Source organism: Rhinopithecus bieti, unplaced genomic scaffold (assembly GCF_001698545.2).
Source record: "Rhinopithecus bieti isolate Rb0 unplaced genomic scaffold, ASM169854v2 scaffold_69980, whole genome shotgun sequence".
Classification (NCBI taxonomy): Eukaryota; Metazoa; Chordata; class Mammalia; order Primates; family Cercopithecidae; genus Rhinopithecus; species Rhinopithecus bieti.
This window is the reverse complement of record NW_016826299.1, coordinates 19,117-42,460: the sequence shown is the minus strand read 5'-3', so window position 1 is coordinate 42,460 and position 23,344 is coordinate 19,117. Positions and strand designations below refer to the sequence as shown.

At 41.4% G+C, this 23,344-nt stretch overlaps 1 protein-coding gene across 3 annotated transcripts in view; it reads right to left on the bottom strand.

Annotated features, from left to right (window-relative positions):
• The window catches only part of TARS3 (threonyl-tRNA synthetase 3), a 78,334-nt gene that overhangs the window by 45,345 nt on the left and 9,645 nt on the right, over positions 1-23,344 (bottom strand). For all 3 annotated transcript variants that reach the window (XR_001883645.1, XM_017863391.1, XM_017863392.1), the window contains exons 3-9: positions 22,733-22,856; positions 19,751-19,872; positions 16,659-16,776; positions 13,427-13,491; positions 11,615-11,693; positions 10,015-10,161; positions 8,839-8,937 (exon numbers count right to left, since the gene is read on the bottom strand). Coding sequence is in view for 2 of the 3 variants with exons in the window: in XM_017863391.1 (XP_017718880.1) it covers positions 8,839-8,937; positions 10,015-10,161; positions 11,615-11,693; positions 13,427-13,491; positions 16,659-16,776; positions 19,751-19,872; positions 22,733-22,856 (754 nt within the window). In the remaining variant the exon portion in view is untranslated. The remainder of the gene's footprint in view (positions 1-8,838; positions 8,938-10,014; positions 10,162-11,614; positions 11,694-13,426; positions 13,492-16,658; positions 16,777-19,750; positions 19,873-22,732; positions 22,857-23,344) is intronic.

Genomic DNA, 23,344 nt, shown 5'->3' with positions numbered 1-23,344 from the left:
TCCTCATAATAAATTTCTTCTTATCTATATCTCCTGTTGGTTCTGTTTCTCTGGAGAATCCTGACACGCTAATATACTTTCTGTATGGTTTCTGATTGGGTTTGACCAATGGTAAATTCAAAAGGATTCAGAGGGCAGTGGAAGAGAGAGGTCTGGATATTTCTTTCCCCTCCGTGGTTCTTCCCTACTGTGGGTTTATTCAGGCTGTGGCTGCATTCTACAGTTACAGCTTCTGTTGAGTGGCCTCTCCTCCATGGCTTCAAGCTCTCTGTGGGTTCTGGAATTACTACTCCATTTCCACACTTCTGCAGGCCTAGTGATGGAGAGGAAGGGATTCTTGGCTGTTGGTAATCCCCGGGTGATCTATCATTGCTTGTTAGTTACCTTAGCCAGGCCCTTACCTCCATAAATATTTCCTTCACTAGACTCTCTTCAGTTAAACCCTTGGAGTGCATCTTTCAGGACTTTCCCTGCAGAAGAGCTGAATGTTTTGAGGCCTGCCATGTTCACAAAGACAAGCTTGGTTTAGAAATCCACTAAATCTAAGTTTGTGTGAAGAGGAAGCAGAAATTCCCCAAGTGGGTTATTTAATTAACAAGAGGGCTATTAATCCCCAAGTGGGTTATTATTAACAAGTGGGTTATTATTAACAAGAGAAAAAACTACCCTCCCCACTCCATGGTTTCAAGACATGCAACAAGTCAGGCAGATTCCAGGAAATGCAAAAGGTGTGACTGAGACGAGCTTTACGAAAGCAACTCTCATATATAGCTGGTGGGAATGCAAAACAGTAGTCATTTTGGAAAATAGTTTGGCATTTTCTTATAAACCTAAATTTACTATATCTATTCTCACACTGCTAATAAAGACATACCCACGACTCAGTAATTTATGAAGGAAAGAGGTTTAATGGACTCACAGTTCAGCATGGCTGGGGAGGCCTCACAATCATGGTGGAAGGCAAAGGAGAAGCAAAGGCACATCTTAAATGGCAGCAGGCAAAAGACTGTGCAGGGGAACTCCCTTTCATAAAATCATCAGCTCTCAAGAGACTTATTCACTACCATGAGAACAGTATGGGGGAAACCACCCCCATGATTCAATTATCTCTACCTGGCCCCACCCCTGATACTTGGGGATTATTACAATTCAAGGTGAGATTTGGGTGGGGACACAGCCAAACCCTATCACCATATGACCCTGAAATCACACTCCTAGGTATTTACTCTAGTAAAATGAAAACCTATGTTCATACAAAAAACAGTACATGAATGATAATGGAAGTTTTCATAATTGCCAAAAACTGAAAACAACCCAAATGCCCCTCAACTGCGGGATGGATACGAAGCAGGAGTATGTTCATATGATGGAATACTGTCCAGGGATAAAAGCAGAGGCCCATGGGGACACTCAACTTGGATGCATCTCAAGGATGTTGTGCTGGGTAAAAGCAGTGTTTAAAGCTTTATAAAATTATGATTCCATTTATATGGCAATATTTTAGGGATGGAGAAAAAAAAATCAGCAGTTCCCTGAGATCGGGATGGTGGAGGGTTTGATTTTAAAAGGGTGGCATGAGAGAGTTTTGAGGGGTGATGGAAATGTTCTGTATCTTGATTGTTGAGGTGATAACACAGTTCTGTATGTTAGCAAAAGGGCGTACATTTTACTGCATGAGAATTTTTTTAAAAAGATTTTAATTTTAAAAAAAGGTAAGAAAGGTACAGAATCAGCTGACAGATATTTTCCAGAATACAAGGAAAAAAAATTCAAGGAGAGTCACAAAAAGATCTATTCATTCACTATCAGTTGTCCACACAGTCAGTAACCAATATACAAACTAAAGTTCACTTCCCTTTACTTAAACCTAAGTGGAAGTCATTTTACCTAAGTCAAAAACTCAGAAATCGTGGAATTTCCCTCAGTGGGAACGGTGTGCACATCCAGCCTATCCTGGCCTCCTACATCCCTTACACAGAAAAGCAGCAGTTCCAGTTCTGAGGAAAAGGATGCTTCCTGGTGGAATGCAGCCATATATTCCACTGTGCTCAGCACACCATGTTTCCCCAGCACTCTGGCTACTACTGACTAGACTAGGACTCGGCACCAAGCCAAAGGCTACTGATATTGGACCAGACCACAGCCCGAGACAGCCCAGCTGTGACTGACAGTCTGTCCCACAAGCACACCCTCTACTGGCTGGTGACTAACAGAACCAACTGGAACCTCAGGGAGGACTTTGAGGCACATGGAGGAGGGCAGAGAGGAAAAAACACACAGGCAGATAGACTGAAAAAAATTAAGACCCAAGAGTATTCTTTTCTCCAGCAACGTACTTTAAATATAGAAACAGAGGCAGAAAATAAAAGGATAGGAAAAGATATATCATGCAAACACTAATGTTAAGAAAGCTGGCTTGCCTATGTCAATACCAAAGTAGACTTAAAAAAAATATTTTTATTACAAAAGGTCAAATAGCCTATGAATCCATTTATATGTGACACCTATAGTCAATTTCATAGCGACAAAAACTAGAATGGTGGTTACCAGAGGCTGGGGGAGGCAGGCATGGAAGTTAGTGTTTAGTGGGTACAGAGATTAAGTGTAGGATGATGACAAAGTCCTGGAGAGTTTCAGATTTGCAAGATGAAAAGAGTTCCGGAGATGGACCATGATGGTTGCATAATAACATGAATGCACTTAGTGAGAATGAATTGCACACTTAAAAATAGTTAAAATGGTAAATTTTTATATTATGTGTATTTTACCACAAAATGGCTTTATTGAGGTATAATTTACATGCCATAAAATTCACCAATTTTAAGTGTACAATTCAGTGACTTTTGACAAATGTATACAGTCATGCAACTTCTGCCACAATCAAGATATGGAACATTTCTACACTCCAGGAAGTTCCCTCCTGACCCTTTAGAGTCAATCCCCTCTCCCCACCCACTGGACTCCTGATCATCTTTCTGTCACTACAGTTTTGGCATTTCTGAAATGTCATATAATGGGATGGTGCCTTGTGTATTCTCTGACTGTCTTCTTTGGCTTAGTACAATGCTTTTGAGGTTCCTCCTTCATGTGTATATCAGTATCTCACTGCTTTTAAATGCTGAGTAGTATTCCACAGCACGGACTTAAGACATTGTATTTATCCTTTCACAAGTTGAATTTGGGGTTGTTTCAGGTTTTGTGCTATTATAAATAATGCTTCTATGAACATCCAAATACAAGTCTCTGTGTAGATGTGGGTGTATGTTTTTATTTCTCTTGGGATAATTAGAAGTGGGGGCCAGGTGTGGTGGCTCATGTCTGTAATCCCAACACTTTGGGAGGCTGAGGCGGGTGGATCACCTGAGGTTGGGAATTTGAGACCAGCCCGACCAACATGGAGAAACCCCATCTCTACTAAAAATACAAAAATATTAGCTGGGTGTGGTGGTGCATGCCTATAATCCCAGCTACTCGGGAGGCTGAGGCAGGAGAATTGCCTGAACCTGGGAGGCGGAGGCTGCGGTGAGTTGAGATCATGCCATGGCACTCCAGCCTGGGCGACAAGGGCAAAACTCTGTCTCAGAAAATAGAAAAAAAAAAAAAAAAAAAAGGCCAGGCGCAGTTGCTCACGCCTGTAATCCTAGCACTTTGGGAGGCCGAGGCAGGTGGATCATGAGGTAAGGAGATCAACACCATCCTGGCTAACATGGTGAAACCCCATCTCTACTAAAAATACAAAAAATTAGTCAGGCGTGGTGGTGGGCACCTGTAGTTTCAGCTACTCGGGAGGCTGAGGCAGGAGAATGCATGAACGCAGAAGGCGGAGCTTGCCGTGAGCTGAGATCATGTCACTGCACTCCAGCCTGGGTGACAGAGCAAGACTCTGTCTCAAAAAAAAAAAAAAAATAAGCGGGATTGATAGCTCACATGTTACGTGCATGTTTATCTTTATAAGAAATGCCAAACTGCTACAAAGCAGCTCTACCATTTTACATTCCTACCAGCAATAAGGGTTATACTTGCTCCACATTCTTGCCAATGCCTGATGTTTTTAGTCTTTCTATGATGGGAAGGGGACATTCTTCAATCAATAACCCTGGCATGAGACTCTACCAGAATACAGTCATGTAAGGGACCCAATCCAAGAACCACCCACCTGGCATGAGACTCTACCTGAATACAGTCATGTAAGGGACCCAATCCAAGAACCACCCAGAGGAGCCTAAAATTTGGAACTAGGAGAGACAGTAATGATGAAATGGCAGTTTTAAACTATTAAGTTCTGGGATACTTTGCTATGCTGCAACAGCCATCCAGAACAGAATTTTGCACTGGATGTCGGTACTGCTATAACTGAGAAATAAAAATAAAATCCTAAGCGCCCCAACTGACTGAACAGACACCCTCTTGGCCAAGGACCCCAGAGAAACCTTAAAAACTGAGATACTGGTAGTGACAGTAGGTTGGACACGCCTAATTATACCCACTATGTCACTAACAACCATTAGGCTTTCTTTCTTAAAAGTTAAGCCCTTTTGAAAGACTTGCTCCACCACTGATTTACACAACTGACCAGCATTCCTTCCTGATAAAAGATCACTAACCGTGTACTGGTTCTGGTTGGTTTATAAAGGCCGCACATGGGATGCCTCTGTGTCCTCCATTCGACCTTTTGGTTATACAGACTAATTTTAATGCATTAAGTCTTCACCCCAAAGTGAACAAGGGATGCATGTAGCATGCATGTTTGCTTACTATTGTGAATATTGTGAATATTCATAGCTCTTCTTATAACCTGTTAAATAATTATACTTGGCCAATCTCATCAGCATAAATTCCTGTCTTACTCTTCCCTCCCTTGAAATGCCTGCTTCTGGTTTCTGGCAGAAGCTACACTTCCCAGCCTGCAGGATTTCAGGCTGCAACCCTTCAGAAGAAATGAAGCTCTCCTTTACGATTTTACGAACCTCATGATTCTTCAATTGACATAACAATAACCTGAAACATGTAGCTTTGGGGCCAGGTGGTGGGAAGAAGCTAGAAGGGATTCTTATTACAAGGTGCCAGAAACAGATGGTGGGTAACACTGTCACCAGAAGTAACACGGAAAACAGAAAGGGTACCCAAAGAACTCATGGATTTAGCTGGGGAGATGTCCAGGCAGAATGTAGAAAGTGACAACTGATTTCTGGTTCCCTATGGTAAAATACAAGAAAAGAGGTATAAACCAAAGGTGAAACTAATTAACTTTTTAAGCCAAGTTTAGAGGAAACATAAAGCCACCAGGACCTGCTGGGTTCAAAAATGAAACTTCTTATCCTTACACTGTCCCAAAAAAGACTCAGGAGGCTTTAGGACATGGATCAAATTCAGATTATAATCATCAAAGCATAACCTTAGGGTAAAGACCTTAAGGTTGGGGCTGTAAGATACTCTGTGAAAACCTCAGAATGATCTACTATAAGTGCACCTAGTAAGCCTTCTGAAAGTCTTAGGCTTTGTAGACTCTTTCAGTTAAACACGAAGGCTTTGAAGACTCTGCTGTGTACTGTTGTCTCACAGTAGCCTCCTAGGTAAAGAAGGATCTGTGTCAGAAAGATGTGGATGTGGCTTTTATCTAACCATGTTGATGATAAATTTATATAAAAGGCCTCACAAAGTTTTTAAAGGAATTGTACTAGCTTAGATTGAAAGACAGCACAAAATGAAATGAGGGCTTTGGACCCCCTCAGCCTTCTACAGGAAGGAATCAGGTTGAGAACAAAGCTACTCCAGGCCGGGCGCGGTGGCTCACGCCTGTAATCCCAGCACTTTGGGAGGCCGAGGCAGGTGGATCACAAGGTCAGGAGATTGAGACCATCCTGGCTAACATAGTGAAACCCTGTCTCTACTAAAAATACAAAAAATTAACCTGGCGTAGTGGCGGGCACCTGTGATCCTAGCTGCTTGGCAGGCTGAGGTAGGAGAATGGTGTGAATCTGAGAGGCAGGAGGTTACAATAAGCCAAGATCGCACCAATGCACTCCAACCTGGGTGACAGAGCGAGACTCTGTCTCAAAAATAAATAAATAAATAAATAAATAAATAAATAAATAAATAAATAAATAAAATTTAAAAAAAAGAAGAAGAAGCAGCAAGCTACCCCAAGGCACACATGGGTCATTTCTTGTGGAAGAGAAAGGAAGACTCAGAGGGCAGAATCACAGCTAGGCAGAGCAAAACTGGATCTTCATCAAAGTGTATCTTTCGACCCTGGGGCAGTGATGACTGGTAGATACCAGAATTTCTACAGACGGTGACTACTACTATGTGCCTCCTACTCTCCCCCACTCCTTTTTGAATAAGACTATCCACTGCATTATTTTATAATGTGGATATTTTATCACCATTTTATAATGTGAGGGAGATGGGAGGATGAGGTGGCTGATAGATAACTTGTGCTTTTAGTTCACAGGTCTTAAAATGTAGAGGAAATGTACTTGATAATCTATTCCCAAGAAACTGCACCCGAGGAGCCTCATCTGCATCTAGGCCTGATTCAGATGACATCTTGGATTTCTGAGCCAATGTAGTAATTAGATGAGCCTTGGAATTATTTGTTAAGAATAGAACACTTTGGAAGAGTAGAATGGGCTTTCCTACAGTCCTTTGGGGCTGAAAAGACATAGACCCACCAGCCAGTCAATTGGAAACCCAAGGGGGTCATGGCCTAGAAACAGGAATGAAAAGTAGGTTGAATCTTAATAAAATGGAAGCCAGCCCTAACCCAGTGCAATCTCTGACTGAATTGAATGATCAGTCTTTAATACTGGCAGAGGGTGAATGCTCCAGTTGGAGATAACATCACCCAGAGCCTCTACACTTACATTAAATATAATATTTGGCATATAATATTAATAGATATGGGAAGAGACACGACTGTAATAACAAAAAACCAACAGAAAAAACAGATGAGTTCCCTAAAAGGTTTTTTTCATGGTAAGGCCAATACCTTCAGACAAAGGTATCTAGAAATTCAAAGTTCTCAGTGTCTTCTGTGTCTGTCAAATATTCCCATTCCAAGCCTCAGGGACCCATGCCTTCCCAACCACTGCCCTTACCTTAGAATAAGAGATCATTGGATTTGTGTATTTAAATGGCTTTACAATTTGGTGACCCACACAATCAGGCCCTGCTCCTGTTCATCAGCCACATCTGTCTTGCATCTATAAAAAATAAGAGATCCCCTTAATGCCACCGTAAAGGCTTTCTGTTCATTCTCCATCTACTGTACTCCCAACTTGAGAGTACAAGGTACCAGGGGCCATGTTGATTTTTCAGAAAAGATAGCACATCCAAATCAGCAGCTGTGATGGTCATCACTACCTGTCTAAATCTCAATCTCTGATAATCTTCAGTGATTCTTCAAGTCTCTCCCCCTACCCTCTGATCTCCTACCGCCTCACATTGGCCAGCCCCTACTGGAAGATGGGTACCCCAGGTGATAGAATCCATAGAGGTCAGCCTCCAGGAGCACAGCGCAAGAAGAAAAGGAAGGAGAACAAGACTGGAGAAGCAAACAGAGAATAACCAGCACAGGCCACATGCCATATATTCTTTTCTCAGAAAGTTACTGAAGACAGTGATCTCCAAATGAGAATTAAAGATAAGCAATGAAGAGATAGACAGGGACCAGGAAAAGGAACTCCGCATAGGAAGAGACATGAGGGGAGTGGCCAAGATGACGACGAAAAGAAGTCCTAAGATATCAGTCTGCAAGAATTTTAGTAGCAAGTTAATTCTGGAGTAGGACCAAATTTGAAGAAAAATGTACTGAGCAATTACCTGAATCATTGCAGAACATGTTGCAAGCAGATTTGTAGTTTTTGAGAGAAATCTGAGCATGAATTAGTGGTAGGCACATAAAAAACTAAGTAAATGAAAAATTTAGGTAATGATTATAGGAAAGACAAAACAGTGCAAGAATGGAAATGTAATCCTAGTAGTCCACCTGGATCACCTCTGAACACTATCTACACAGTCCTTATCATGTAAATACTAAAGACCTTCCCATCTACGAACTTGTATTACAAGTAGGTATTTTGCTCTATTGGTTTTTTTCCTCTTTCCTCTGGAGCTGCCAAATCACCTGGGAGTCATGCTATAGGCAAAGGGAAGCACCAGTGGCCCATGGAGCACATTTGGAGAAGCAATGCTTCATGGTTTAACACTCTGTGCCAGAGACGACACTTTCTCCTTTCTTTTTTCACAGGGAGTGCCACACTTAGTCTAATGCTTACCTTTATATTCTACATGCTTTAGAAACTAATATGGGCAAAAAGTGAATTTTATGAAATCCAGGAATGTATTCAGGGAAAACAGAAATTATCTCCATGTTATTATTAGAAGGCACAATCTAGTATCTCACTTTTTTTTTTTTTGAGACGGAGTCTTGCTCTGTTACCAGGCTGGAGTGCAGTGGCACAATCCCGGTTCACTGCAACCTCTGTCTCCCGCGTTCCAGCAATTCTCCTGCCAGCCTCCTGAGTAGCTGGGATTACAGGCGTGTACCACCATACTCGGCTAATTTTTGTATTTTTAGTAGAGACAGGGTTTCACCATGTTGGTCAGGCTGGTCTCGAACTCCTGACCTCAGGTGATCTGCCCACCTCGGCCCCACAACGTGCTGGGATTATAGGAGTGAGCCACCGCGCCTGGCCAGTATCTCACCTTTAACCTCAAAATTCTTATTAATGTTACCAAAGTAAAATTAATGGAAATGCTTGACCATTTTATTGTAAGAGAAAATAGTAAAAATATAAACTGGAATTGAATAAGAATATTTTAAAGTTAACTTACTCGTATGAAATCCGTAAGTGTATTATAAATGAAGGCTCCTCTGGGAAGGAAAAAACAGCTTCCGGGACTCAAATCATGGAAAAAGAAAAGTTCTTGTTCCTAGATTGAAACAATAATTGCATTTCAAATGTCATCTGCTGTTGCTTAGTATTTACTGCACACACATGATATGCTGGGAATAAAACATATAATACTCAGTTATTTCTATCTTCTCTAGTAATAGACATTCCAAGGCCATTCAACACTTATACCTAAATATATGTAAAATTTCCACTCATATTTATGGCTAATTAGCTTTGAACTTAGCTTTTATGTCACCTTCAGCTATTTTCTGCTAATTTTCTTACTTGGCACACTTGGAGTATGGCACTCATGGGGAGACAACGTGGTAAAAAGACCAAAAAAGTTCATTGCAAAAGGTAGGCTTTAAGTGATGATGATGACCATCATGGCTGTCACTTACTGACAGCCTGCCCTGTACCAGGCACCATCATCCAGTTTCTGTCTTCACAGCCACCCTGCAAGGCTACCCAGCAAGGAAGACAAGGACACAGAGCTTGCCCATCATCTAACACAGCTAGTGAGTACAAGCACCGGGCCTAAAGCTCAGGCCTAGCTGTTTTCCAATCTTTGATTTTTTCCTTCTACATGCTGCTCTGTCTCCCAGATACAAAGGATGCTATAAAGTGCACAGAATGTAAAAAACAACTTTTTTGTTTTGTTTTGTTTTTTGAGATTGAGTCTCACTCTGTCGCCCAGGCTGGAGTGCAGTGGCGCAATCTTGGCTCACTGCAACCTCTGCCTCCCAGGCCCAAGTGATTCTCCTGCCTCAGCCTCCCGAGTAGCTGGGACTACAGGTGCGTGCTGCCATGCCCGGCTAATTTTTTTGTATTTTTAGTAGAGGTGGGGTTTCACCAAAAACAACTTTATTTTATATCATGACAAAATAAGAGAAGGGTACAATTTTCAAAAATTAATAAAAGATATAGGAAGGAAAGAGGTTAGAAGACATCTGGGGTATCAAAATGAAAGAACTCAGCGGCAGACTATGAGTGCCAGCAAAATAGGAGAGAAGAAGAAATCTTATTGTTAAAGCAACTTAGTTTTGTGAGACAGAAACATTCCTATGTTGGTTTATGATTACATCTCTCTAGTGATATAAGATGTGGGGCATACCTTCCCAATCTTCCTGTGATCTCGGTTCTTCGCTTCCTCTTGGAACTTTTCCCAGGTCCTCATCATCTTGTTATCAGGAAAGGATATTCCATAGATCCTCTGCAATGTTTCCATTTCGGGATTGCCCTCCCAGTATGTTGAGGAATTCTAAATATCAAACAGGATTTTGGTAAATATATCAAACATTTGGTTGTAAGTAAAACTGCTCTTAAACACGAACGCAATTTTCCACTATAACACCAACAAAGCAGCCCTGAGCCATGGCTCATGCCTATAATCTCAGCAGTTTTGGGAGGCCAAGGTGGTCAGATCATTTGAGCTCAGAAATTTGAGACTAGTCTGGACAACATGGCAAAACCCCATCTGTACAGAAAATACAAAAATTTGCCAGGCATGATGGCACATGCCTGTAATCCTAGCTTCTTGGGGGATTGAGGCAGGAGGACTGCTTGAGCCCAGGAGGCTGAGGCTGCAGTGAGCAGTGTTTGTGCCACTGCACTCCAGCCTGGGTGACAAAACAAGACCTTGTCTCAAAATCAATCAAACAAACAAACAAAATCAACAAAGCTTAAAGAAGACTTTTTGTCTTCTTTAAGACAATCTTAAAATGGATTCTAACTAAACCTTCCCAGCCTAAATTATACCATTAACCAGCAAATTATGTAGAGTCTGCTATGGATTCTAGGAATGACAGTGACAGTGCACGGAAAGGAGGGAAGGCTAAGCAGGAATCATAATCACCAAGGACGGGGCAGAATAGACAGTAGGTATAGGGAAGTAAAGGTCAGTCTTGCTGACCTACAGTCAATGATTAAGAACAGTGCCATTAGCCAGCCCCACTTTACCTGTAAGAAAATCAAAGCCAAGAAAGGCTGGGACTGCCAAGTCAGTCCCATGCCTCCTAATTCCCAGAGCGATGTTTTCTCCATTACACCATCATATCCCCTTCTGCTGTTTTCTTTATCCTGCAGTACATTACTTTCACATGCAGACAAATATTCTTGCTCACATCAGGGCTATTCGAGAAAACCATAGTATACGGAACAATATTTTAAAATAGCGTAGGAAAAAGGCCAGGTGCAGTGGCTCATGCCTATAATCCCAGTACTTTGAGAGGTTGAGACAGGTGGATCACCTTAGGTCAGGAGTTTGAGACCAGCCTGACCAATGTGGTAAAACTCCATCTTGACTAAAAATACAAAAATTAGCCAGGTGTGGTGGTGCACGCCTGTAATCCCAGCTACTCAGGAGGCTGGGGCAGGTGAATCGCTTGAACCCAGGAGGCGGAGACTGCAGTGAGCCAAGATTACACCACTGCACTCCAGCCTGGGCAACAGAGCAAGACTCTGTCTCAGAAAAATAATAAAAAAAAAATATCGTATGGAAAAGAAATGTTACAACACTTACAATAAGGTAAAATGATAAAAGCTACCTATAGTGCTCTAATTATCAAAATTCTAAATGATTTTATTAGTTTTAGTCAAATAAGAATGAAATATTTTAAAATATCATGATGTTCACACTACAAAGGATATGAGTGAAATCCCTTAATAGCTAGTGCACCTTAAGCTTACTATATTTAAAAAAAATCAATCCTTACCTTAAAAATTTTGATGGTTTTAATTTTTCCAGTGTGTCTTACATGTGGACCTTTGCAAAGGTCAATTAATGGACCGCACCTATAATGAAATATTTAGGACATGCTCAGGCACAGTTATAGTTTTTTGGACTATTCACTGTAAGCCATAATATCCTATGTTTTAGGTAGAGCTTCACTTATTTATATGTGGCAAGGCCATTTTTGATTTAGGGTGAAGGAGAGAGGCGATTCATCTAGCCTCAGAGTCCACTCTGCCCTCTAGATTCAAAAACCACAGAACATCTTCTGAAAGAAACTATGCAATTCTCTGATTAAAACTTAAAATTACAATGAATACAAAAGGGACTGGCTTACAGACTGACAAACACAAAAATGTCATCTCTTTCAATGGCCAATCTTTGTGTATTGTTCTCTAGGGAGAGAGCTGGTAAGCAACACTCAGATGAAAGGAAGGAATGCCAAATTAGCATGAAAGGCTTCAGTACTCTAACCTTTAAATAGAAGGCCACAGGGCCAGTGCGGTGGTTCACACTTGTAATCCCAGTACTTTGGGAGGCCAAGGCGGGTGGATCACGAGGTCAGGCGTTCAAGACCAGCTTTGCCAACAGAGTAAAACCCTGTCTCTACTAAAAAATATACAAAGTTAGCTGGGTGTGGTGGCGGGTGCCTGTAAACCCAGCTACTTGGGAGCCTGAGGCAAGACAGTTGCTTGAACCTGAGAGGCGGAGGCTGTGGTGAACTGAGGTCGCACCATTGCACTCCAGCCTGGGTGACAGTACAAGATTCCATCTCAAAAAATTAAAAAAAAAAAAAAAAAAAAGAAATCCACTAAAGAAAAGCTTTACTTTTTTTCCCCAAAATTAAATACAAGCCATTCAAATTGAAAACTACAAAAGTGTCAACGTTGACCTAAGTAAGGTTCTAAAACCCAACAGCTCAAGCATTAGAAGCCAGAAATTTAAAACTGAGCCTGTTTTCTACATTTTCATTTATTTTTAAAATTTAAGAAATGCACTGTGCATAGCTTTGCAGAAAGGGGATATGACTTACTTACAGTACAATTAAACCAGAGAACCATAAGTCCTTGACTGTGGAAAATAAGTACCACAAGGGAGAATATCTGTGGTTGTAATTAAATAAATACCAGGTCTTCTAAGCTGGTACTGTGATGGTCCTAGCAGCACCCAGATGGATGGAACACACAACAGCAATTATGTATAAGGTGTATAAACATGGATAAATAAAAAGGTGCTCAGGAACCTGAGGTTAAACGAATAGAACTAAGTGATTCTGGTATTAATTTCACTTCCCTCCTCTTACATTTGATCCTGCCTTTGTTTCCCAGTATTTTCTTTTTGTCTCATCATGAGTATCCTGCTAATGCATAAAGATTGTACACTTGGACTCTGGACAATGGGGCAGACTCTTCTACACTTGCACTCTGGAGAGTAAGTATGAGGCAGAGAATCACTGCCGAGGAGATGGCCTGTAATGGCCCCCACTGCCACATTAATAAGAACATGGAAGGACAGAATAGAAACTCCTTTCCCAACAGTATCACTCACATGGAGAAAAATCCTGTTATAGCTGACACCCAGAAAACAAAATATGGGTCTCAGTACTGTCCTGATTATTAAAAAGGGGAAAATAATCATTTCTCTTTAGTGAAAACATTTTGAAGATTGTAACTAAAGTAGAATATCAACTACACAACTTGAAAAATAGATCTCCAACCAGAAAACAAACTCCGCCTCTACTGCTAACACCTTCAAGTTTACCACTGAGCAGCGTTTAACATGTGTGGACACAAACCTGTACACTGTGGTAGTTGCAGTATCAACCTTCTCATTCAGAATGCGGCATTTAAATTTATTGTACTACAAAGAAAAATATATTTACACATTATTACACACAATGTTTAAATGAAGAAAACAACTCTACTTTTTCTCAAGAAACATCGAAAGAGCAGCTACTGATGTTCTAGGTGCTGAGACACGAGGGATACAAACAGCTCACAGCCTTGAGCTACACCATGCAGCCTGGAAGCCACAAGCCACATGGCTACTGGGCATGTCAAATGCCACTAATTTTTTTTTTTTTTTTTGAGACATAAGTCTCACTCTCTCACCCAGGCTAGAGTACAGTGGTGCCACCTTGGCTCACTGCAATGTCTGTCTCCCTGGTTCAAGTGATTCTACCTCAGTCTCCCAAGTAGCTGGAATTACAGGCACGTACCATACCACCATGCCTGGCTAATTTTTGTATTTTTAGTAGAGACTGGGTTTCACTATGTTGGCAAGGCTGGTCTCAAACTCCTGACCTCAAGTGATCTGCCTGCTTGGCCTCCCAAAGTACTGGGATTACAGGTGTGAGCCACCGCACCTGGCCTCAAATGCCACTAATTTGAAAGAAGGTATGCAGTGAGTATAAAACACACTGGACTTAGGAAGTACAATGTTGCAAAAAGAAGAATAAAATCATTCATTAATCATTCTTTATACTGGCTACTATTGAAATTATACTTTTTATATATTGGGTTAAAACATTTCTTAAAATTAATTGCAACTTTTACTTTTAAAATGTAGCTGCCATAAAATTTAAGGTTACACATGTAGCTCAGACTTGTGGATTCCATTATGTTTCTATTGGACAGTACTGTTCTAGAAGATCTAATTTTAACTACATTAATCAATAAAATTCTGACAAGGACACAGCTATGTTATTTGTATAAAAACAAAAACAAAGTTTATAGTAATGATGATATATTTATAAAACTAAGGTTTTTTTTTTTTTTTCCTTTTCCTTTCTTTTCTGCCTGCATCACTATTATCAGGGTATACAAGGCACTTTATATTAAATAACTACTTAAAGTAGGTAGTTGTTGGGAGAAAAATCCGTATCTGTATGATTTAACTGTTTCATATCTATATATTCACATCAAATCATTTTCCTTAACAAAGACTGTGTTCAGTTCTTAAAAGTAGCTGCAAAAAAAAAAGCAACCTACAGAAATAAGTATTTGCAAATCACATACCTGTTAAGAAATGGATATTCAGAATATATCAAGAACTCTTATAACTCAAATACAAAAAACCTAACTGAAAATGGGCAAAAGCGCTAAACAGACATTTCTCCAAAGACATTTCTTCAAGAAAAAACACAAATGGCCAAAAAGCACATTAAGATGCTCAACATTACTTATGTCATTAGAGAAATGCAAAGAGTTCTCAAAAACTTAAAAACAGAATTGCCATAGGATCCAGCAATTCCACTTCTAAGTATATTCCCAAAATAAGTAAAGCCGAGACTCAAACAGAACTTTACCCATCCATGTTCACAGCAGCATTGTTCACAATAGTAGCCAAAAGGTAGAAGCAACCCAAGCATCTATAGATGGATGAATGGGTAAACAAAATGTGGTCTGTCCGTACAATGGAATATTATTCAACCTTACAAAGGAAGGAGATTCTGACACATGCTAAAACATGGATGAGGCCGGGCGCAGTGGCTCACGCCTGTAATCCCAGCAGTTTGGGAGGCCGAGGTGGGTGGATCACCTGAGGTTGGGAGTTCAAGACTAGCCTGAGCAATGTGGAGAAACCCCATCTCTATTAAAAATACACAAATTAGCCAGGCATGGTGGTGCGTGCCTGTAATCCCAGCTACTCGAGAGGCTGAGGCAGGAGAATCGCTTGAACCCGGAAGGAGGAGGCTGCAGTGAGCTGAGATCGCGCCATTGCACTCCAGCCTGGGCAAAAAGAGCGAAACTCCATCTCCAAAAAAAATAAATAAATAAAAAATAAAATAAAAAAACATAAAACATGGATGAATCTTGAGGACATTTTGCTGAGTGAAACAAGTTAGTCACAAAAGGACAAATATTGTCATGATTCCACTGATATGAAGTGCCTAGAGGAACCAAATTCAGAGATGGAGAGTAGAATGGTGGCGGCCAGGGACTGGGGCTGGGGTGGAGGGGCAGAATGGGGAGCTAATGTTTAATGGGTACACAGTTTCTGCCTGGTAAGATAAAAAGCTTTGGAAATGGATGGTGGTGATGATTGACAACAATGTAAATGTACTTCATGCCACAGAACTGTATACTTAAAAATGATTAAATGGTAAATTTTATATGTTATATATTTTACTGCACACGAAAGAATACTGCAACCTTTTACCAAAACCAACTCTATTTTTTATTAAAGCCCACAAAACTAATAATACTGTGTTTTCAAAATACATGTTTTTGGTTGGGTGCGGTGGCTCATGCCTGTAAGTCCAGCACTTTGGGAGGCTGAGGTGGGTAGATCACTTGAGGTCAGGAATTCAAGACCAGCCTGGTCAACATGGCAAAACTTCATCTCTACAAAAAGGATACAGAAATTAGCCAGGCATGGTGGCACATGCCTGTGGTCCCAGCTGAGGGACTGAGACAGGAGAATCACTCGAACCTAGGAGGCGGAGGTTGCAGTGAGCCGAGATAGTGCCACTGCACTCCAGCCTGGGAGGCAGAGAGAGACTCCGTCTCAAAAAACAAACAAACAAACAAACAAAAAATGTATGTTTTCTCTAATACGTATGTTTTAAAACATAAAATTAGGAATATATTTAAGTACATTGGTCAAAAAAATATAAAGAGAAAGTTACCATTTTATACAGATTACTCTAGGTTAAAATCTGAAAAAAAAAGTTAATAGAAAACTCCCAAAGGAAAGAGAAAAAGGCAGCCTTTTATATGGGATTATAAATATTGTTGAATTTAGGGGACAGATATTCACAATACTCAGAATTAATCAGATTTATAAACACACATATAAAAATTATTCACCTGGCTCTTTATCTACCTATGTCTGCCCTAAAATGTTCAGGAAATAGATGAGGAGGGAAATGTCACAGCAAGTAACTGGTAACAACCTCACAATAGCTTAATATAATTAGAACAATTTGGTGAGCAATGGCTAACTATTTGGGGGAAGGTGGAGAAGCTAGTCTACATTGATTTTTAACATTCCTAGTAAGATGTTTAGGAGTTTCCCTAAGTTACCTTAAACATTTCCAGGAGGATTTCCTTGCTGACTTCTAGTCTTTCAAAAGGTTGCTTTTCTTTTACGATGGCTTTACATATATTCTCCAGGGCTGACAATTCTGTGCTGGACACTGCTCTAAAAAGAAGAGCAGAGAACTGACATCGATCTTCCAGACATTATCCATTCCCTCTTTCCTTTGTCCTGAAGGCTCAGCAGTGACACATTTTCTAACTTGAATCTGGTGTCTTATTGTTCCAGGACTTCAGAAAGTCAAGCGTTCATACAGTCACTACTCTTGTGTCTCAAAGAGGGAGACTGGGGCATCAACAGGTGCCACGACCTGCCTCACTTCTCCTCTGCTGCAAGGTGAGCAGGAAGCCCTGCTAGGAGACATCCAGGTGGACTATGAGCTCCTTTGAGGCTGGTTCTTCTGTGCGGTCTTCCTTATCCTTCACATACTTTAGTTTTGCTCAAGAGCCAGATAGAGTGCTCATCATGTCCCTGCCCTCACTGGCTATGGAACAAGGCTGGGAGAGATCTGTGTGGACTGCAGAGTCCCGGTACTCCTAGCAGCACTCAGCCTTCACTATGCATGGACTGACTTCCTTTGAATCAACCCCTGGTCAGTGCTCACTCCCTCCTGCTACACTGGCTTCCTTGCCACTCCTCAAATAAGCCACACATATCCCCACATCAGGACAGTCCCACAGAGGCCTGGAACCTTCTTCCTGCAGATGTCGTAAGTATCCCTGTCCTCAGGGCTTGCTCCCTCCCTCTACTCTGGTCTGCTTCAATGCCATCTGCCCCTTCCTGCCCACCTGCCTCTTATGGCACACACCTCCCACACCTGGCTGATGTTCCTATATTCATCACCACCAGGCAGCAGATGGCTGCTTGTGCATTTGCTGTCTTCCCCCAACCAGACTGTTAGCTTCATGAGGACAGACTGGTTCCTTCACTGCTGAATCACCAGCACCCAGCACAGAGCACACAGCAGGGAGCAAAAACATCTTATTGAACGAATACTGGAGCCATGTTAACAAGAGATGAACTGATTGTGGTACTGTGATATAATAACAAACATATATTTGGTCTTCATCCAGATTTCTGGCACAGGGTTTTTAAGATCCTGAAATCTCTGGAGTGATATGAGTGTCTTTTGTGTGCTGATGAGATGACTGGTGGCTAGGTCCCCTAGGTAGCTTCAGAATGGGAACTGGTCACCAGAAAGACCAACGCACGATTAAAGGGTTGGGAATGTCAGCACCCCTACCTGCCTCCTTCGGGGAGAGGAGAGGGACTAGAGATTGGGTTATCACCAATGGTCAATGATTGAATCAATTGTGCCTCTACAATGAAACAAACCTCCATAAAAAGCCCTAAGCGAGATTCACAGAGCTTCCGGGTTGTTGAACACATCCAGGTGCTTGGGGCATGGTGCCCAGAGACACATGGAATCTCTCATACACCCCCTCCCACATACCTCACCATAAGCACCTCTTCCATCAGGCTGTTCATCTCTATCCTTTGTACCATCCATTATAATAAACTGGTAAGGTAAGTAAAGTGCCTTCTTGAGTTCTGGGAGCTAGCCTAGCAAATTATTGAACCCAAGGATGGGGTCATGGGAATTCCCGATTTGTAACCTGCAGGTCAAAAGTATGGAAGACCCAGACTTCCAGCTGGCATCTGAATTGAGGGCAGTCTTGTGGGACTGAGCCCTTGACCTGGAGGATCTGCACTAACTCAGGGTAGACAGTGTCAGAATTGAGTCCAATCATTAGACACCTAGTGGGAGTCCAGAGAGTTGGAGCACTGGCTGTTGATGTGGAAAAAAACCCCACACCTTTGAGATCAGAAGTGGTGTAGGTAAACACAGTTCATGGTTGTTGAAGAATAGTGATTCAGAATGGACAAGCCTCTAAGTAGCAGCTACAGAGCGTTGGGTGCTTGGCTGGGGACCATTAAGCGGTATGCAGGAGAAGGTAAAGATAAAATGCACCATAGTCATCCAGGCCAGAGATGCCATGGGGCCAAGTTAAGGCAGAAGTGAGAGAAGGAGAGGGGCGTGGGAGAACTATTTAGGAGATAACACTGGCAGAACTGGATGGTGGGGTGGTGGTGAAGAGCAGGGAGGAAGTAGAAGGATCAGAGGTTTTGGTTGTGGCAACTGGAGGTACCCTTAAAAGCTATGAGGAATTCAGGGCAGGAGTTGGCCGGGGCTGGCGGTTTGCTAATGATTCAAGCATAGGTCTATGGAATGTGAAGCCTCTGTGAGACATCCCTGTCTGGCACTCAACTATGTGAGATGTTTGGCTGAGGTTAATGATGCTCTTGATTATCATGGAGCAAATTAAACTAAGCTCTCTCTAGGAATTAAGCTTTCGATTCTGGTCTTAATTAATACCATGCTCTAGCAAGTCCAAGATTAGATAAACAGCATATCATATTCTTCTGGGGACAAAAAAAAAAACAATTTTAGAAGTACTTCTTGAATCTAAACTAGATTTGACTAAAATAATTTTAGTTAAATGGCTTAGACCATCTAAACTAAAATAATTTTCAAAATTGGTCAACCAATCTATAACCATATTATTCAATACAGTTGACCCTTGAACAACGAAGGTTAGAACTACATGGGTCCACTTATATGTGGATTTTCTTCTGCCTCTGCCACCCCGAGACAGCAGGATCAACCCCTCCACTTCCTCATCAGCCTACTCAATGTGAAAATGAAGAGCTTTATAAAGATCCACTTCCACTAAATGAATGGTAAATATATTTTCTCTTCCTTATGATTTGCTTAACATCTCTTTTCTCTAGCTTATTTTAAGAATACAGTATGTAATACACATAAGATACAAAGTATGTGGTACTCAACTGTTTATGTTTTCATTAAGGTTTCTAGCTAACAACAGGCTATTAGTTAAGTTTAGGTGGAACCACAAGTTGTACTCAGATTTTCAACTGCATGGGCATCAGTGCCCCAATCCCACATTATGTAAGGGCCAACAATATAAAGTTACTAAGCTAGTAGGTAGCTTAGTAACCATTACGACACAATAAAATTGAAACACATGCATTCACAAGCCAGTGTCCAGTGTGTTACCTGTCTTCAATGAACATGTCATAATAAAATCCATTTTCAATGGGCGGACCGTAGCACAGGTGGCCTCCATAGTAAAGTTCCATGGCCTCCCCAAGAATGTGAGCACTGGAGTGCCAGTACACCTGCATGGCATGGACAGAGAGGCCATTAGCTGCCAAAAGTATGTCATGAAAAATTAGTAGTAAAATGATGTAAACAAGTAGAACATTTCAAGGAGATAAATGGCAAGACCAAGGGCAGCAACATCAACTTGAAAGGAAAATCTTCAATGGCCACTTAGAAGAGAATGCTTTCTGAGCCCTCCCTGACATTCCACCAGAGCCACTTGCTCAGTGCCAGTGTGAAGCCACTCTGCTGAGAGTGGCAGCTAGAGGTCAGCTACAACCCCATTTCCTCTGTGCATGTCAGCCACAAGGGATGAACACCTCTCGGAACACCCAGCAGAGCAGCTGTGTGCAAATCTGATTGAAGCTCAGAGTGGGAGGAAGGCCGAGGAGTGCCAGATGCTAGCTCTCTTCCTTTTTCTCCAGGGGCACCCTCTCTGAGCTGGACACAGAGCACTGAAGTGTTCCTGACACCACTAGAGTTAATGAGATTCTGCATCTCCACAGCAGTCTTCACGTGCTGAATAGCATGTGACTGGAAGTTTGAAAGATGGCTCAGGAAGAAAAAAGTGTTGCCAGGGAATGTCTGCTGGCTGCCTGGGACCCCTGAGAAGTGTATACACGAGTTCATTAACCACAGTCCAGAGCCCGGTTGTCAGTTCTCCAAGTTCAAAAAGTTGATAAGGTTTTCAGTTCCCAAGGAATTCATTTTAGTTTATGGATAAAATGAAACTAACCAAAGTCACCAAATAGATACAGGTACCAAAAGAGTAAGATAACCAAGTCATCTGTCAGCACTTTCTTTCCTTTTATTAAATAGAAAGCAAGTTACAATTAAAGAGCTGTTTGATAAAATGAATCAGAGCAGAAGGAGTTAGACGATGGACCACTATGTGCAATCCCAGCCCACAGCAATAGGCTGCGATATGATTTGCAGACAGACCCAGAGGGTCAGTCCTTAGGGCACAGCACTTCTCCTTTGGATGCTGCTAGGATGGCAGGCTGACTGCTAGTATCAGCCCAAATGTCCTACGTGGTGCACTGTCCACACCTAGATATTTGTTGAGCCAAATACTGTGTTATGTGCTGGGTTACAATAGTGAAAGAAACAGACATACTCACAGCCCCCACACAGGTGCAGCCTATTGGGGAAGACACAGGCAATAAACAAACCTGGAAGTGCATAATTATAAGATGGGAAGGATATTTAAAAGGAGATGAACAGGGCTTTGTAATAAAGAAAAATGGTGAGTGTCCTACATTCATGGGGACTTGGGAAGGCCTGTGTGACTAACACGTAAGGGATGGGACAAAGCATAGCTTGAGAAAGGTTAGAGAGGTAAGGAAGGGCCAGAGACCATGCAGGCCTTGGGCAGGAGCTTGCATTTTACTCCAAATGCAATGGGATGCATTAAAGGGTTTTAAGCACAATGATTAAATTTACATTTACACACATCATTTGATAGCTCGATGGGAATGAATTTCAGGGGACAAAACAGCAAGTAGGCAGTTTCTTGGGTGGGTCTATAACAAGGTGAGTGCAGATTCTCAGGCAGTGGCAATGGACAGGGAGAGAAGTGGACAGATTCTAGATACTTTAGGAGGTAAAATCTACTGGGCTTACCCCTCACTGGAGATGGAGTTGAGGGACGGGGAGGAATCACACAAAACCTCCAAGGTTCTGGGTTGAGCAACTGGGTATGTGGTGGAATAATGCATTGACTTAGGCAAACAGGAAAGAAATAAGTTTTGGGGTTAAAATAGAAAATTTCATGGTGAATGTACTGAAGATTCTTGTAAAATATCTACGTGCAGATATCACATAGGCAGTAGTGCATAAAAACTGAGGCATGGCTACCTATGGCTGGAGAGTTGCGAATTCAGTTTACAGTACTGAACTTTCTGAAAATCACTTTTAAACATGGTTTTATTAATAGTGTACCATTTAGATATTTGTTATACTTTGCATATTTTAAACAGAAATTAAAATATGGTTCTTATAGTTTAAAGAAATTTAGCATAAGCCTTGCAATTACTGTAACCTAAGCTAATCATAAGTTCGGTTTTATGAAGATAAAGGACAGCTTGAAGGGCGACTGCAACGTTCAGGCGACAATGTATATCAGAAATCATATATCACATGCATATGTGAAAAATGTGGTATTTATTTTATAGAAAATTATATTAAGTATTTAAAGTATATTTGAGTCTTACAATTTCTTCAAATTCTTCGATACAAATTAAATTATAAAGTAGACCCATTTTTAACAGTCTATTAATTCATTTCAAACACACATTGATTTAATAACCAAAGTATTCTAACTTAAGGAAATGATTATTGTAAGAAATTATAAGGCTGGGCACAGTGGCTCATGCCTGTAATCCTAGCACTATGGGAGGCTGAGGGAGGCATACTGCTTGAGCTCAGGAGTTTGAGAACAGCCTGGGCAACATGGCAAAACCCTGTCTCTACAAAAAATATGAAAAATTAGCTGGGTGTGTAGGTGCATGCCTGTAGTCCCAGGTAGCTGGGAGGCTGAGGTGGGAGGATCACTTGAGCCAGGGGAGGTTGAGGCTGCAGTGAGCCATGATTGCATCACTGTACTCCAGCCTGGGCGACAGAGTAAGATCCCATAAAAATAAATAAATAAATAAATAAATAAATAAATAAATAAATAAATTATGGGCTACTTTAAAAATCGACATGTATTTGTATACATTCATGCCACAAATATTTATTAAACATCAATATTCAAATTTTAAATCTTAGAAACTCCCAAAAAACTCAACATTTGTGACTTCAATATGTGGCTTCTTATATAATGTAGTTTACAACATAACTACCCAAAGTTTGGCTGTCTGGATTTTAAATACTCACAGCTTGAGCTTCCTCATTATCAAATGTAAGCAGCTCTAGAGAAGAGTTCCCTTCCAACGGGCGGTCCAGGTCCCACAATTCACCATTTACTTTGGCTATTACTGTGCCTTCAGCCAGTTCCTGACTAGGAAGAGAAAAGCCACTTGGGAGTTAACCTTATCATTGTTACAATGATTCCTTAAAAGATTACAAGAATTTCTAGGGTTGTTTTTTCTTTTTTTTTGAAGTGTATAGAAAGTACAAACGTAAACTAATAAGACAGATACTTATTGTTTTGTAATATTTATTTTATGGCCGGGCGCGGTGGCTCAAGCCTGTAATCCCAGCACTTTGGGAGGCCGAGACGGGTGGATCACGAGGTCAGGAGATAGAGACCATCCTGGCTAACATGGTGTCCTGGCTAACACGGTGAAACCCCGTCTCTACTAAAAAATACAAAAAACCAGCCGGGCAAGGTGGGGGGCGCCTGTAGTCCCAGCTACTCGGGAGGCAAAGGCAGGAGAATGGTGTAAACCCGGAGGCGGAGCTTGCAGTGAGCTGAGATCGGGCCACTGCAGTCCAGCCTGGGCGACAGAGCAAGACTCTGTCTCAAAAAAAAAAAAAGAATGTATA